At 55.0% G+C, this 13,765-nt stretch overlaps 2 protein-coding genes across 2 annotated transcripts; both read right to left on the bottom strand.

Moving 5' to 3' along the window:
* Positions 1-1,415: 1,415 nt before the first annotated feature.
* LOC135575424 (protocadherin alpha-3-like) lies at positions 1,416-4,013 on the bottom strand. Its single transcript, XM_065030075.1, has one exon. The coding sequence runs from the start codon at positions 4,011-4,013 to the stop codon at positions 1,416-1,418; it is 2,598 nt and encodes an 865-aa protein (XP_064886147.1).
* Positions 4,014-4,747: 734 nt separating this feature from the next.
* On the bottom strand, positions 4,748-13,545 carry LOC102097395 (protocadherin alpha-2-like). Its single transcript, XM_065030250.1, has one exon. It carries the CDS (start codon positions 13,087-13,089, stop codon positions 10,609-10,611), a length of 2,481 nt encoding a protein of 826 aa, XP_064886322.1. The 5' UTR covers positions 13,090-13,545; the 3' UTR covers positions 4,748-10,608.
* Between the last annotated feature and the right edge of the window lie 220 nt (positions 13,546-13,765).

Below are 13,765 nucleotides of genomic sequence, written 5' to 3'. Positions count from 1 at the left end.
GTCTTCCCAAGGACTTGCTGTTCCCACACACAAGTTCTTCCCACTGCTCAGGGTCACCATTCACATTAGCATCAGACCCTACAGAGCCATTCCCACATTAATCTGTGTGACATGCCACAGCTTCATTTTCCATCTCTGTCTTTAGCAGACCCTTCCCATCTACAGCAGCATTATAAACACCCATAGAGATGCTATCATACATACAATGTCTGGCAGACACTCTGTAGCTAATCCTCCATATTTAGCAATGCTTTTATCTCACATAGAACTGTTTCAGACCTGGGACCAATACTCCTTTAAAGGTGATATTGGGACAGCTCTAAGAGCAAGGAGTTTGAATTAATAATGTGAAAGAACAACCCAAGTGCTGCTGAGCACACCAATGCAGCAAATGGTATCTACTGTGTAGGAGAATTTGGTTGGGTTGGGGTTTTTTCATTGCTGAAATCAGAACTTTCAGGGGTCTATAAAAGTATGACTGCCAATACAAATATTGGAAGAAGATCAAAATAGACCAGTGCCCACCACACCACCATCAGGCCAGAAATGCAAAGCTCACAAGGAAGGAAAGAAAAAATACAGAAGAAAGTGCCAGTTTTTAACACCTACCTTGTGTTCTATTCCTTATACACGAGCAGTTCAAGCTACTAACTACTTTCACAACGAACTAGGAGAAGAAAATAGGAAGAGTCCTTCTTGCCTACCTAATAAGCAACACTAAAAGAGCAGTTACTAGTGCCTGGAAGATTGTCACCATCACAGTCAGGAACGCAAGATCTCAACATGGGCAGAGGAATGGAAGAAGAAAAAGAAAATTCCCGTTTCTCACACCTACTTTGGGTCACAATTCTCGCCCTGAACATGTTTTATTACTGACCATAGCAACAACATACTTGGAAAAATAATACAAAAAATGTCCTCAATACTTTCTCAACTTCCACAATTATTCCATTGGGCCAAACAAAATGAAGAAATTACCCATGGGGAGAAAAAATCCCCGAGAAGTTCCAATTATCATTACAATCTCTTACAGAGAAAAATGGAAGAAGAGCAGAACAGGGAAGAAACAACATTTGATAACAACACGGCCAGCACTCGGCAAAGGGGATAACTAGTGAATAACTTCTGGCACTTAGTAAGCTGGGGTGGAAATGCTGCACACCGGCAAGCAAGAGCATCTCGAAAGCCCATTGCATAGCACCTCATCACAATCCGCAGTAATTTTATTCGACAGGAGAACAACTCACACCTTCGACAACGTGCAGCTGACAACCGCAACTGTTTTAGGTGCGACAAAACCCTTCTTTAGTTCTCTCCCATGGCAAGAAACGAGGAGCCTCCAACAAGGACGCCAAGGAAGATGCAAAGGTCTCGTTTACATCCTTAAGCACCCAGCGCACAGGGGCCGCGGGGGCTCAGCCCGCCACCCCAAACCGCATGCCCACGGAGTGGGAAAGAAGGACCAGAGAAGGAATAAGGGTGACAGGGGGGAGAGGAGGGAAAGGGGAGCCGGGGAAGTGGCGAGAGGCGAGGCAGGAATAGCCACTGACCGTGTCCAGGAGAGCGGGCGGCTCCGGCTGCGTCTCCTTCACCGCGGGGCCGGGAGGCGGCGGGAAGTTGGGGCTGAAAACCATCAGGTCGCTCTTGCCCGCGCCGTCCGCCACGCACAGGCTCCGGCTCTGGCGCTGCGAGTACGACCAGCTCCCCACTTCGCTGGCGCACACCAGCGTCGCCGGCCCGGGCCCCGACAACACGCCCGCCCGCGGCGCCCACCGCGACGCCCCGTATAGCACCACCGCCAGCAGGAACAGGCTCGACACCGCGCAGATGCCCACCACCAGCCACACGTTCGTCGTCGCCGCCGCTCCTGTCGCTGCCGCACCACGCTCTGATGGACGCAGCCCCGCTCCGGATGACGACGACGAGCCCGCGGCCGCCAGCGCAGCCTCGGAGCCCTCCACCAGCGACACGCTCAGCGTGGCCGTGGCCGAGCGCGCCGGCTCCCCGTGGTCCCGCACCACGATCACCAGCCTCTGCCGCGGGCCGTCCGCCTCCTCCAGCGCCCGCGTCGTGCTCACCTCGCCGCTGTACAGCCCCACGCGGAACGGGCCCTTCCCCCGCGGCTCCCACAGCTCGTAGCGCAGCCACGCGTTGTAGCCCGAGTCCGCGTCCACCGCGCGGATCTTCGCCACCACCTGCCCCGCCGGCGCCCCCCACGCCGCCCACGCCCACAGCGCCCCCGAGACCGAACCCGGCACCGACGCCGCCTCGCCCAACACCCCGGGCCCCGGCCCGCCGCTTCCAGCCGGCAGCAGCGCCGGCGCGTTGTCGTTCTCGTCCACCACGAACAGCTGCACCGTGGCGTTGCCGCACAGCGGCGGCTCCCCCGCGTCCACCGCCCGCACCTCGAACTGCAGCACCTGCACCTCCTCGTAGTCCAACGGCTGCAGCGCCCACAGACGCCCGCTCTCCGCGTCCACCGACACGTAGCTCGACGCCGGACGCCACCCCCCGCCCGCCGACGCGACACCGCCCACGCCGCCCTCCCACACCGAGTACCGCACGCGCCCGTTGTCCGCCTCGTCCGGGTCCCGCGCCCACAGACGCGCCAGCTCCGCGCCCGCCGCGTTGTTCTCCCGCGCCAGCACCGTGTACACGGCCTGCGCGAACGCCGGCGCGTTGTCGTTCACGTCCGACACCGGCACCCGCACCCCGCGACGGCCGCGCAGCGACGGCGACCCGCCGTCCTCCGCCCGCACCTCCACCTCGTACTCCGACACCCGCTCCCGATCCAGCGCCTCCCGCAGCACCAGCGAGTACGACCCCGCGAACGTCGACACCAGCCCGAACGGCGCCGCCGGCCACACCGCGCAGCGCACACGACCGTTCGCCCCCGAGTCCCGGTCCGACACGCTCAGCAGCGCCACCACCGTCCCCACCGACGCGTCCTCTGGCACCGGCACCGACAGCGACGTCACCCACACCTCCGGCGCGTTGTCGTTCACGTCCAGCACCTCCAGCTCCACGCTGCAGTGACCCGACAGCGGAGGCATCCCCTCATCTGTCGCTTCGATTTGTATCTCATGTAAACGGACATCTTCAAAGTCCAGACCGCCCGTCAGTCTGATCTCGCCCCTCTTGGGATCAATTCTGAATAGATCGCTGTTACCAGCAGGAACTGAACTGACGATGCTGTAAGAAAACTCTTTATTGAGACCTTCATCCGGATCCGTGGCGTTCAGTCGCACCACCACCGTCCCCTCTGCAGCGCTCTCCGTCAGCTGCACTTTATAGACCGACTGGTTGAACTGAGGCGCGTTGTCATTCGCGTCCAGCACCGAGATCACCAGCTCCATCGTGCCCGTCAGAGACGGCCGGCCCCCGTCACTCGCAGTCAGCACCAACCGATGCACAGGCAGCGTCTCGCGGTCGAGTGATTTCTCAAGCACCAGGAACAGGGACTTTCTATTATCATCAGAAGATTTAACATCGAGAATGAAGTGTTCGCTGGGGCTAAGTGTATAAGAGAGCTGCGCGTTATCTCCGATATCTGGATCCGACGCGCCCTCCAGAGGGAACCGAGACCGGGAAGGAATATTTTCCGATAAACTGAGGTTTTTCCGGGCGGTGGGGAAGAGCGGGGCGTTGTCGTTGATGTCCGTGACCTCCAGCTCCACGTGGAACACGCGCAGCGGCCGCTCCACCAGCACCTCCAGGCGCAGGGCGCACGGCGCGCTCTTCCCGCACAGCTCCTCCCGGTCCAGTCGCGAGCTCACCACCAGCGCCCCGCTCGCCCCGTTCACCTCCACGCTCGCCCGCCGGCCCTGCGACACCAGCCGCAGCCGCCGCGCCTCCGCCTCGCCCGCCTCCAGGCCCAGGTCCTGCGCCAGACGCCCCACCACCGTCCCGGCCTTGGCTTCCTCCGGCACCGAGTACCGCACCTGCCCGCCGACCAGCGCCCAGGCCGCCTGCAGCACCAGCATCCGCAACACGGGCCCCCACCACTCGCCCATCGCTGCTGCCGCCGCCGCCGCCGCCACCCACCCGGGCCCCGCACGGCTCCCCGCCGCCGCCCGGACTCACCGGCTCTCCTGCCCGCCCCGCGCCGCCCCCCCGCGCTCACAGCCGGGCTCTCCGCCGCACCGGGGCGGAGCCGCCGAGCCGCTCGGCCGCCGTTTCTGAGCCTGCAGCGACACCGTGTGCTGCTCCGCCGCCGCACACGCTCCCACCATCGCACCCGCGCTGCTCAGCTCCTCTCTCACCCCTTCCTTCCCTTCTTCCATTTTTTTCTTTCGTCTTTATTCTTTCCCTCTTTTCTTCCTCTTTATTATTTTCTTTCTTGTTTGCTGGCTTTTTTTTCTCATACAGTTCGTTCGTTCTTTCTCTCTTTCTTCCTTCCTTCCTTTATCTTGCCTCCTTCTTTTTTTTTTTTTTTTTTTTACTATCTTCTCTTTCCTCCTTTTCTTTCTTGTTTCATTCATTCTCCTTCTTCTCTTCCTTCTCCTTTTGTTTTCTTGGTCTGAATTGCCTGATGCTTTACTCCCTTCTCTTTCCCTCCTTCTCTCTTCTTTCCCTCTCCTCATAGCTCATCAATTACCTCTGGAGCCTCGGCAGAGACCACTGAAGGACTGATACCAAAACATCAACTCCCTAGCACGGTACTCTAACCAAAAGTGAGACCGGTACAGCCCAGCTTCGTTCCACTACTAGAGGTAATGTCGGTTTGTCCTGATCATCTCCTTCATTGTCTTTTCTTTCTTTTTCTTTCTCCCTCTCTCTCCATTTCTTATTCCTTCCTTCCCATTCTCTTTTCTTTTCCTTTTATTTGTTTTTATTTTGTTCTTTTATTTCTTCTTCTTTTCTTGCTTTTCACTTGAGTACTTAATTTCATTTTATTTTCCTTCTTCATTTCCTTCTGCTATTCTCTTTCTCTCTCTTTCTCTTCTCCTTCCTTGTTCCATTTCCTTCTGTCTTTTTTATTCTTCTCTTCCATATCCTCTGTTTGCCTCCCTTCTTCTTCTGTTTCCATCTCTGTTTATTCTGTTTTGGTTTTTTTTCTTTCACAAAACGTTTTTCATTTTTATAGACTATGCTCACAATGAAGGACGGGCATGTCCTTTGACAAGAGCTCTCATTCCCCTTCCATTCCACCAATCACGCCTCTGGACAGGGAACATACTTCCCGATTTCCCGCAGTCCATACACCTCCAGTCCTCTCAGGCACCCAGCAATTAACAAAGCAAAGACATTATATGACAAAGAACAGCTGTAAGGAAACTGCCCAAAACTATGTAAGGGAGTCTTTCATTCAGGAAACTCAAGCCCATCACAACCCAGCACAACAACCCTCCAGGAAGGCTGAAACAGCACAGGGCAACCACAGCTCCGAAGCACTCTTCAGATCCCTTGATGAAGAGCTGTCCTTATTTTCCACCTGCACTATGAAAGTCAAGTTCTTCTGTCTCCTTTCCAGCAGGCATGCACCGCCAGCACAACACAGGAAGAACGTTGGTATTGAGGGGCAGCAGTCCCCATGGAATAGCTCTCCTTCATCAGCATTAAGCATGTGTCACACTGCCAAACAAAAGCCACCAAGGGAATACTATAGCATTTTCACTGAGAACATCCTCTGGACACCCAACACATATACTTTAGCAAAAGCATTCAGGTCCCTCCTCCATCTCTCCTTGCTTCCACCAGCTCACACTGTGCCTGGAAGCAGCAGGAAAGGAACAAGAGCAGGCAGTGGTGCTTTACTGCTCCAGACCTATAGGCATTTCAATCCAGGCAACATTCTGTTGATCAGCGCAAAGATACCAGGGCTGAACAGGAACAAAAGTACATCTGTGTCACAAACTCATCTCCTTTAGCTATGAGCAACTTACCTGTAGCACCACTGGTTGCTTCTTCAGAAAAAGAAACACTTTCACAACAGGAGAATCGGTTTTAAGCTACATTACCACTTAATGTTATCAGCAACTTCAGGGCATACTGGACAGAAAAAAATTACTCATTTTCTCCAAACACTTTGAAAAACACTGATCAGTGCTCCCTTATGCACTTGGATCACAGGGGAAGCAAGTGGGGCACCTGAGGGCTACACATATTTTGCCCAATGTCAGCTTCAGGTTGGTATAGTGGAAAAAACATCCCTCATACTCACAGAATACTGCCCCCCAAAAAATCTACAACCTGACAGCTGCTGAAATTCCACAATCTGCATGTCACCTACTGTTACCAACATTTTGCCAGTATAAGAGAAGAAACAAACGTGTGGGTGTTTTCGCTAAGACAAGAGATGAAAACCAAAGGAACCCATTCCACTGTACTGAAACTCCAGGTTTGCCACTATCTTGCATACAGAGACCACTTTGTCATCTCCCTAGCGAGACTAAGACCAGAGACATGACTGAGGAGATGTTCAGAGAAGGCTGGCAGAATGATACAAATATCAAAAAGCTTCTGTTTGGCCAACAACATTCCACATCAAAAAGAAGTCATTTGAGGCATATCTGGCAGTTACCTTCAAAAGCAGTAGTACATGGGAGAACATCAGGAAAGGAGAATATATCAAATGTCTGGACATCGTGAGAGGATCCCAGGAATACAGCCCTTTGTGCTGCAACTCTATCAGCTAAGGAGACATTCTCCAGTTCTTCCCCAATGGCACAGACCATGTTCTACCCAGCATCTCCATTTCCCTCAGGCAACACTCTTTGCCACTCAACATCACTCTCCCCATGACACAGGGCCAGGCCAAACATGGTGCCACTCACAGGATCACTGACAAAATACTCAGAAATTTCTCAACCCCAACATGCCCAGCGCTAAAACCCTCTCCATGTGTGCCCCAGGCCTTCGCACATCCTCACCTGCCCTCACAGTTGGTACGAAGAGAATACTGAAAGCTGAAAAGCCACACAGAATCTGGCAGGTTCTTCCCAGCTGTGTGAACTTCACCATGTATGCTTTGCCCATTTTCAGCAATGTCAGGTGGAAACATCACAGAGCTGCACATTAGAGTTCTGTAAGATTCTGTGATTACAGCTGTGACAGCTTTGGTCCCAGTCCACACAGCTTTTTTTCTTCAAGAGAACCAAACCCAATGCCAAAGTGCAAGCACACTCACAATATCAGCTGGGTTGGGGAATTTCTACCACAGAAACCAGAGCTGTGATGCTGTGTAGGGTTTGGCAGGTAAGTGCATATAGCAGAATGAGCTACATGTGACAACACGACACACCATCTCTACTGAGGCCAACCGTGCAAGTGCACAAGTAGAGGAAGTTGAGAGTACAAAGATCGCAACGCACTTAACTACATCTTCTACAAATCCTGCATGAGAAGGAGCAAGGAATCATCATGGCAACATCAATGGATGTAGAAGACACTACAGATGCCCACCACTACCCAAGTACAGCAAGTTAAAGCACTACCCTCCCACAATACCTTTCCCAAAACAAGTGATTCATCAGACAACATTCGTCAGTCTCCATCCAATCTCCTCTTACCAACACATTTTCTACATCAGGCAAACAGCAGCACAAGGGACTGTGTCTGGTGGGAGACATTCATAACCTCAAAGGAAATTGTGGGCATTTAAATAACATGCAGTATGTCAAGATCCAGAAGGACTCCAGCTCCAGACCCTTGGAGCATGGGAAAGGATCCTGGGCAAGAACACTCCATGCCCATCCTACCTCATGCTCTCCTCTAGGCATCCTCCATTCCCCACTCTGGGACATGCATTCTTAAGAATTCTTGTCTAATGACATAGCTTGTGATCTTCCCAAGGATTTTCAGTTCCTGCAGACAAGTCTTCCCACTGCTCAAGGTCACCCTGCACATTAGCAGAGGACCTGGTGCAACCCAGTGCCACTGCCACATTCATCTCCATGACATAACACAGTTTCCTTTCTCGCCTCAGCACTCACACTGGCTTTTGTAGACCCTTCCCATCGCTAAGAGCACTATAGAAAAACACAGACAGTATCATAGAGACAGTGTCCTCCAGACTCTGCAGAGAGACCCTTCATGGTTTGCAATGCTTCAGCTATCTCAGAGGGAAATTTTATGCACCAGGAAGCGATACTCTTTCTACAGGTGAAGTCAGGACAGATCTAAATGGCAAGGGTACCAATATCATTCTGTAGGATAACAGCTAAAAAGTTATGAGCACAGCACTGGAATGGATGGTATCAACCGTGTAGGACAATTTGTTTTGTTGTTGGTTTTATTCAGGTGTTTAGGATTTTTTTTCTCCAACTGAACATTTCTGGGTCTTCCCATACCTCGAAGAAGAGCCTTTCTTTCTGCCTCATTGTCCACCTGCACACTGAATGGCAAGCTCTTGCTTTTCCTTTCAGGCAAGCATGCACTGCCGCAACAACATAGCAAGAACTGCTGTATCCATGGGCATTAATTCCCATGGAATATCTCTCCTTCTTTAACATGAGCCACCCATCACACAGCTAAACAAAAGCCACAAAGGTAACACTACAGCATTTTCATTAAGAGTACTCCCATTGTACTGATGGAATCGGCTGATGTAGTTTCCAAACCACTCTCAATGATTTTTCAAAAGTCATGTCAGTCAGGTGAAGTCCCTGGTGACGGGAAAAAGGGAAACATTTCACCCATTTTTAAAAAGGGTAGAAAGGAGGATCCTGGAAACTACCAACCTCTCAGCCTCACCTCTGTGCATGGGAGGACCGTGCAACAGATCCTCCTAGAAGCTGTGCTGAGGCACATGGAAGACAGGGAGGTGATTAAGGCAGCCAGCAGGGCTTCAAAAGGGCAAGTCCTGCCTGACCAAACTAGTGGATTTCTATGACAGAGTGACTACATCAGTGGACAAGGGAAGAGCTGTCATCAGTCTGGACTTCTGTAAGGCCTTTGAAATGGTCCCCCTACAACATCCTTCCCTCCCACATCTTTCTACATTGGAGAGATACAGATTTGATGGATGGAGAAATGGCTGGATCATCGCATCCAGACAGTAGTGGTCAATGGCTCAACATTCAAATGGAGATCAGTGATGAGTGGTGTCCCTCAGAGGTCCGTCTGGGGCCCAGTATTGTTTAATGTCTTCATTAATGACATAGTAGGATTGAGTGCACCTTCAGCAAATTTGCAGATAGCACCAAGCTGAGTGGTGCAGGTGATATGCCTGAGGGACAGAATGCCATTCAGAGAGACCTGGACAAGCTCCAGAAGTGGGCCCATGCAGAATTCCTGAGGTTCAACAGGGCCAAGTGCAAGGTCCTGTACCTGGGCTGGGACAAGGGGTGATGGTTCTAAATTAATAGGAAAGTAAACTAGATATAAGGAAGACATTCCTTATCATGAGGGTGATGGAACACTTACCCAGGTTGCCCAGAGAGATGGTGGATACCCCATCCCTGGAGACATTCAGGGCCAGGCTGGACGGGGCTCTGAGCAACCTGATCTGATTGAAGACGTCCCTGCTCATGGCAGAGGTTGGACTAGATGGCCTTTAAAGGTCCCTTCCAAGCCAAACTGTCCTATAATTCTGTGCTTCCCTGGACACCGAACACATCCACTCCAGGAAAACCATTAGAGTGCTTTCTCTATGTTTGCTGCCCCCAGTTCATTGCTGTGCCTGGAAGTGGCAGGACAGGAACAGGAGCAGGCAGTGGTGCTTTCCTGGTCCAATATAGTCAACATTTGGTCAATCCAACATAACAACACCTCAACTAAACAGGAACAAAAGTACACCTGTCTCTCAAACACAGCCTCTTCAGATATGAGTGACTTACCTGTTGCATTACTGGTTGTTTGTTAAGAAAAGAAACCTTTCAGAACAAGAGTGGCTTCAAGGAACACTTTCCATTAATGTTACCAGCATCTTCTGGGGAAATTGGACAGAAAAAAAGTACTCATATTCTCCAAAAGATCTGAAATGATCCTACAGTGCATCATGCTCCCTTACATGTTCTGTGACAGGGGAAGCAAGTAGAAAATCTGAGGGTTAATTATATTTTTGCAATGTCAACCTCCGCTTGGTATATTGGAAAAAAATAATCTCCCATACTGATGGCCAAACATCCGATTCTCTGCAACTTCAGAGCTGCCAAAGTTCTGCCCTCTGCATTTCATCCACTGTTACCAAAGCATTGCCAATGTGAGAGAAGAAAAAAAACAAGAGAGTGGGAGTTTTTGGTAAGAGGAGAGAATAAAACCAAAGGATCCCATCCCACTATATTGAAACACAAGGTTTGCCACCATATGTAGAGTATGTCTTCCCCTCTCTAATAAGACACATGAGCAGAGAGATGACCGAGGAGAGCTTCAGAGATTGCTGGCAGCATGATCCAAATATGGGAAGTCTGACCAACAGAATTCCAGATTAAGAAAAAGAAAGCAAGCTGATTAGAGGCAAGAGGCAAGTTCTCCCAAGAAAGCAAAAGCCGAGAGGCTCCGGTATGAATGCCAAGGCAGCTGAAAACGTCCCATTCACATCCCACCAAGTGCCCACTGCCCACGAGGCCCAGAGGCTTAGGACGGCTCACACCAAAGGCTGCCCATGGAGTGGGAGAGAGGGATATGGGGGAGAGAGGGAAAAAGGGATAGAAGGGTAACAGGGAGTCAAGGAAGGAGTGAGAGGCAGGAATAGCCACTGACCGTGTCCAGGAGAGCGGGCGGCTCTGGCTGCATCTCCTTCGCCGCGGGGCCGGGAGGCGGCGGGAAGTTGGGGCTGAAAACCATCAGGTCGCTCTTGCCCGCGCCGTCCGCCACGCACAGGCTCCGGCTCTGGCGCTGCGAGTACGACCAGCTCCCCACTTCGCTGGCGCACACCAGCGTCGCCGGCCCGGGCCCCGACAGCACGCCCGCCCGCGGCGCCCACCGCGACGCCCCGTACAGCACCACCGCCAGCAGGAACAGGCTCGACACCGCACAGATGGCCACCACCAGCCACACGTTCGTCGTCGCCGCCGCTCCTGTCGCTGCCGCACCACGCTCTGATGGACGCAGCCCCGCTCCGGATGACGACGACGAGCCCGCGGCCGCCAGCGCCGCCTCGGCGCCCTCCACGAGCGACACGCTGAGCGTGGCCGTGGCCGAGCGCGCCGGCTCCCCGTGGTCCCGCACCACGATCACCAGTCTCTGCCGTGGGCCGTCCGCCTCCTCCAGCGCCCGCGCCGTGCTCACCTCGCCGCTGTACAGCCCCACGCGGAACGGGCCCTTCCCCCGCGGCTCCCACAGCTCGTAGCGCAGCCACGCGTTGTAGCCCGAGTCCGCGTCCACCGCGCGGATCTTCGCCACCACCTGCCCCGCCGGCGCCCCCCACGACGCCCACGCCCACAGCGCCCCCGACGCTGCCTCGCCCGACACCCCGGGCACCGGCCCGCCGCTTCCAACCGGCAGCAGCGCCGGCGCGTTGTCGTTCTCGTCCACCACGAACAGCTGCACCGTGGCGTTGCCGCACAGCGGCGGCTCCCCCGCGTCCACCGCCCGCACCTCGAACTGCAGCACCTGCACCTCCTCGTAGTCCAACGGCTGCAGCGCCCACAGACGCCCGCTCTCCGCGTCCACCGACACGTAGCTCGACGCCGGACGCCACCCCCCGCCCGCCGACGCGACACCGCCCACGACGCCCTCCCACACCGAGTACCGCACGCGCCCGTTGTCCGCCTCGTCCGGGTCCCGCGCCCACAGACGCGCCAGCTCCGCGCCCGCCGCGTTGTTCTCCCGCGCCAGCACCGTGTACACGGCCTGCGCGAACGCCGGCGCGTTGTCGTTCACGTCCGACACCTGCACCCGCACTCCGCGACGGCCGCGCAGCGACGGCGACCCGCCGTCCTCCGCCCGCACCTCCACCTCGTACTCCGAAACCCGCTCCCGGTCCAGCGCCTCCCGCAGCACCAGCGAGTACGACCCCGCGAACGTCGACACCAGCCCGAACGGCGCCGCCGGCCACACCGCGCAGCGCACACGACCGTTCGCCCCCGAGTCCCGGTCCGACACGCTCAGCAGCGCCACCACCGTCCCCACCGACGCGTCCTCTGGCACCGGCACCGACAGCGACGTCACCCACACCTCCGGCGCGTTGTCGTTCACGTCCAGCACCTCCAGCTCCACGCTGCAGTGACCCGACAGCGGGGGCCACCCTTTGTCTCTCGCTTCGATCTCCAGATCATACGACTGAACGTCCTCAAAATCCAGTTTACCGGCAGTCCGTATCTCCCCGGATTTTCTGTCAATTATGAAAAGATCCTGAATTTTGACAGAAATCGTATCACTAAACGAATAAGATATCTCCCGATTAATTCCCTCATCATTGTCTGTTGCTGTTAGCTGGAAAAACACTGTTCCAGGGGCAGTGCTCTCTGGCAGTTGCACTTTGTACACCGACTGATTGAACTCCGGAGCGTTGTCGTTCGCATCCAGCACCGAGATCACCAGCTCCACCGTGCCCGTCAGAGTCGGCCGGCCCCCGTCACTCGCCGTCAGCACCAACCGGTGCACAGGCAGCGTCTCGCGGTCCAGCGGTTTGGTTAATACAAGGACTACGGAGATTTTGTTTTCGTCTTTGGATTTCACTTCTAATCCGAAATTCTCAGAGGGGCTGAGTATGTAAGAGAGCTGTGCATTAGCTCCTATATCTGTATCCGACGCGCCCTCCAAAGGGAACCGAGACCCAGGAGGTGAGTTCTCCGGTAAAGTGAGGTTTTTCTGGGCGGCGGGGAAGAGCGGGGCGTTGTCGTTGATGTCCGTGACCTCCAGCTCCACGTGGAACACGCGCAGCGGCCGCTCCACTAGCACCTCCAGGCGCAGGGCGCACGGCGAGCTCTTCCCGCACAGCTCCTCCCGGTCCAGCCGCGAGCTCACCACCAGCGCCCCGCTCGCCCCGCTCACCTCCACGCTCGCCCGCCGGCCCTGCGACACCAGCCGCAGCCGCCGCGCCTCCGCCTCGCCCGCCTCCAGGCCCAGGTCCTGCGCCAGACGCCCCACCACCGTCCCGGCCTTGGCTTCCTCCGGCACCGAGTACCGCACCTGCCCGCCGACCAGCGCCCAGGCCGCCTGCAGCACCAGCACCCGCAACACGGGCCACCACCACACGCACATCGCTGCTGCTGTCGCCGCCGCCACCCTCCCGGGCCCCGCCCGGCTCCCCGCCGCCGCCCGGACTCACCGGCTCTCCTGCCCGCCCCGCGCCGCCCCCCCGCGCTCACAGCCGGGTTCTCCGCCGCACCGGGGCGGAGCCGCCGAGCCGCTCGGCCGCCGTTTCTGAGCCTGCAGCGACACCGTGTGCTGCTCCGCCGCCGCGCACGCTCCCACCTACACTTATCCCTTTTTTGTTTTCTCTTTTTCCTTTTCTTCTTACTTTTTCTTCTCTTTGTTCTTTCATGTCTTCCTTTTTTCGTTTTCAATTTCCACTCTTCGGTGCCTTCCTTTTCTTCGCGTTCTTCTTTTTCGTGTTGTCCCTGCCATGCCGTATTTTTTACATCTCTTTCCCGTCCATTTGTCACCTGTCCTCTTTACCCCTGCTAGCAGCCCACCAGTCGCCTTCGGCGCCGCGGTGGAGACCCTCAAAGACAGAGCTATTAGCGCTAATTACGGGACATCAGCTCTGGAAGGCGGTACTCTAAACGAGACGGAGGCTGTTAGGGACCAGCTCCCTTCGGTACCTATGGAGAAAGTCGGTGCTTCCTGATAATCTCGTATATTCTTCCTTCCCTCCTGCCTTCTCTGCTTTCTCCTCTTTCTTCTTCTACTCTCTTCCCTGTCCTTCCCTCCCCTT

The sequence above is a fragment of the Columba livia genome, chromosome 14, assembly GCF_036013475.1.
Source record: "Columba livia isolate bColLiv1 breed racing homer chromosome 14, bColLiv1.pat.W.v2, whole genome shotgun sequence".
Lineage (NCBI taxonomy): Eukaryota > Metazoa > Chordata > Aves > Columbiformes > Columbidae > Columba > Columba livia.
The sequence above is the reverse complement of the archived record's forward strand: the minus strand, read 5'-3'. Positions and strand labels throughout refer to the sequence as shown.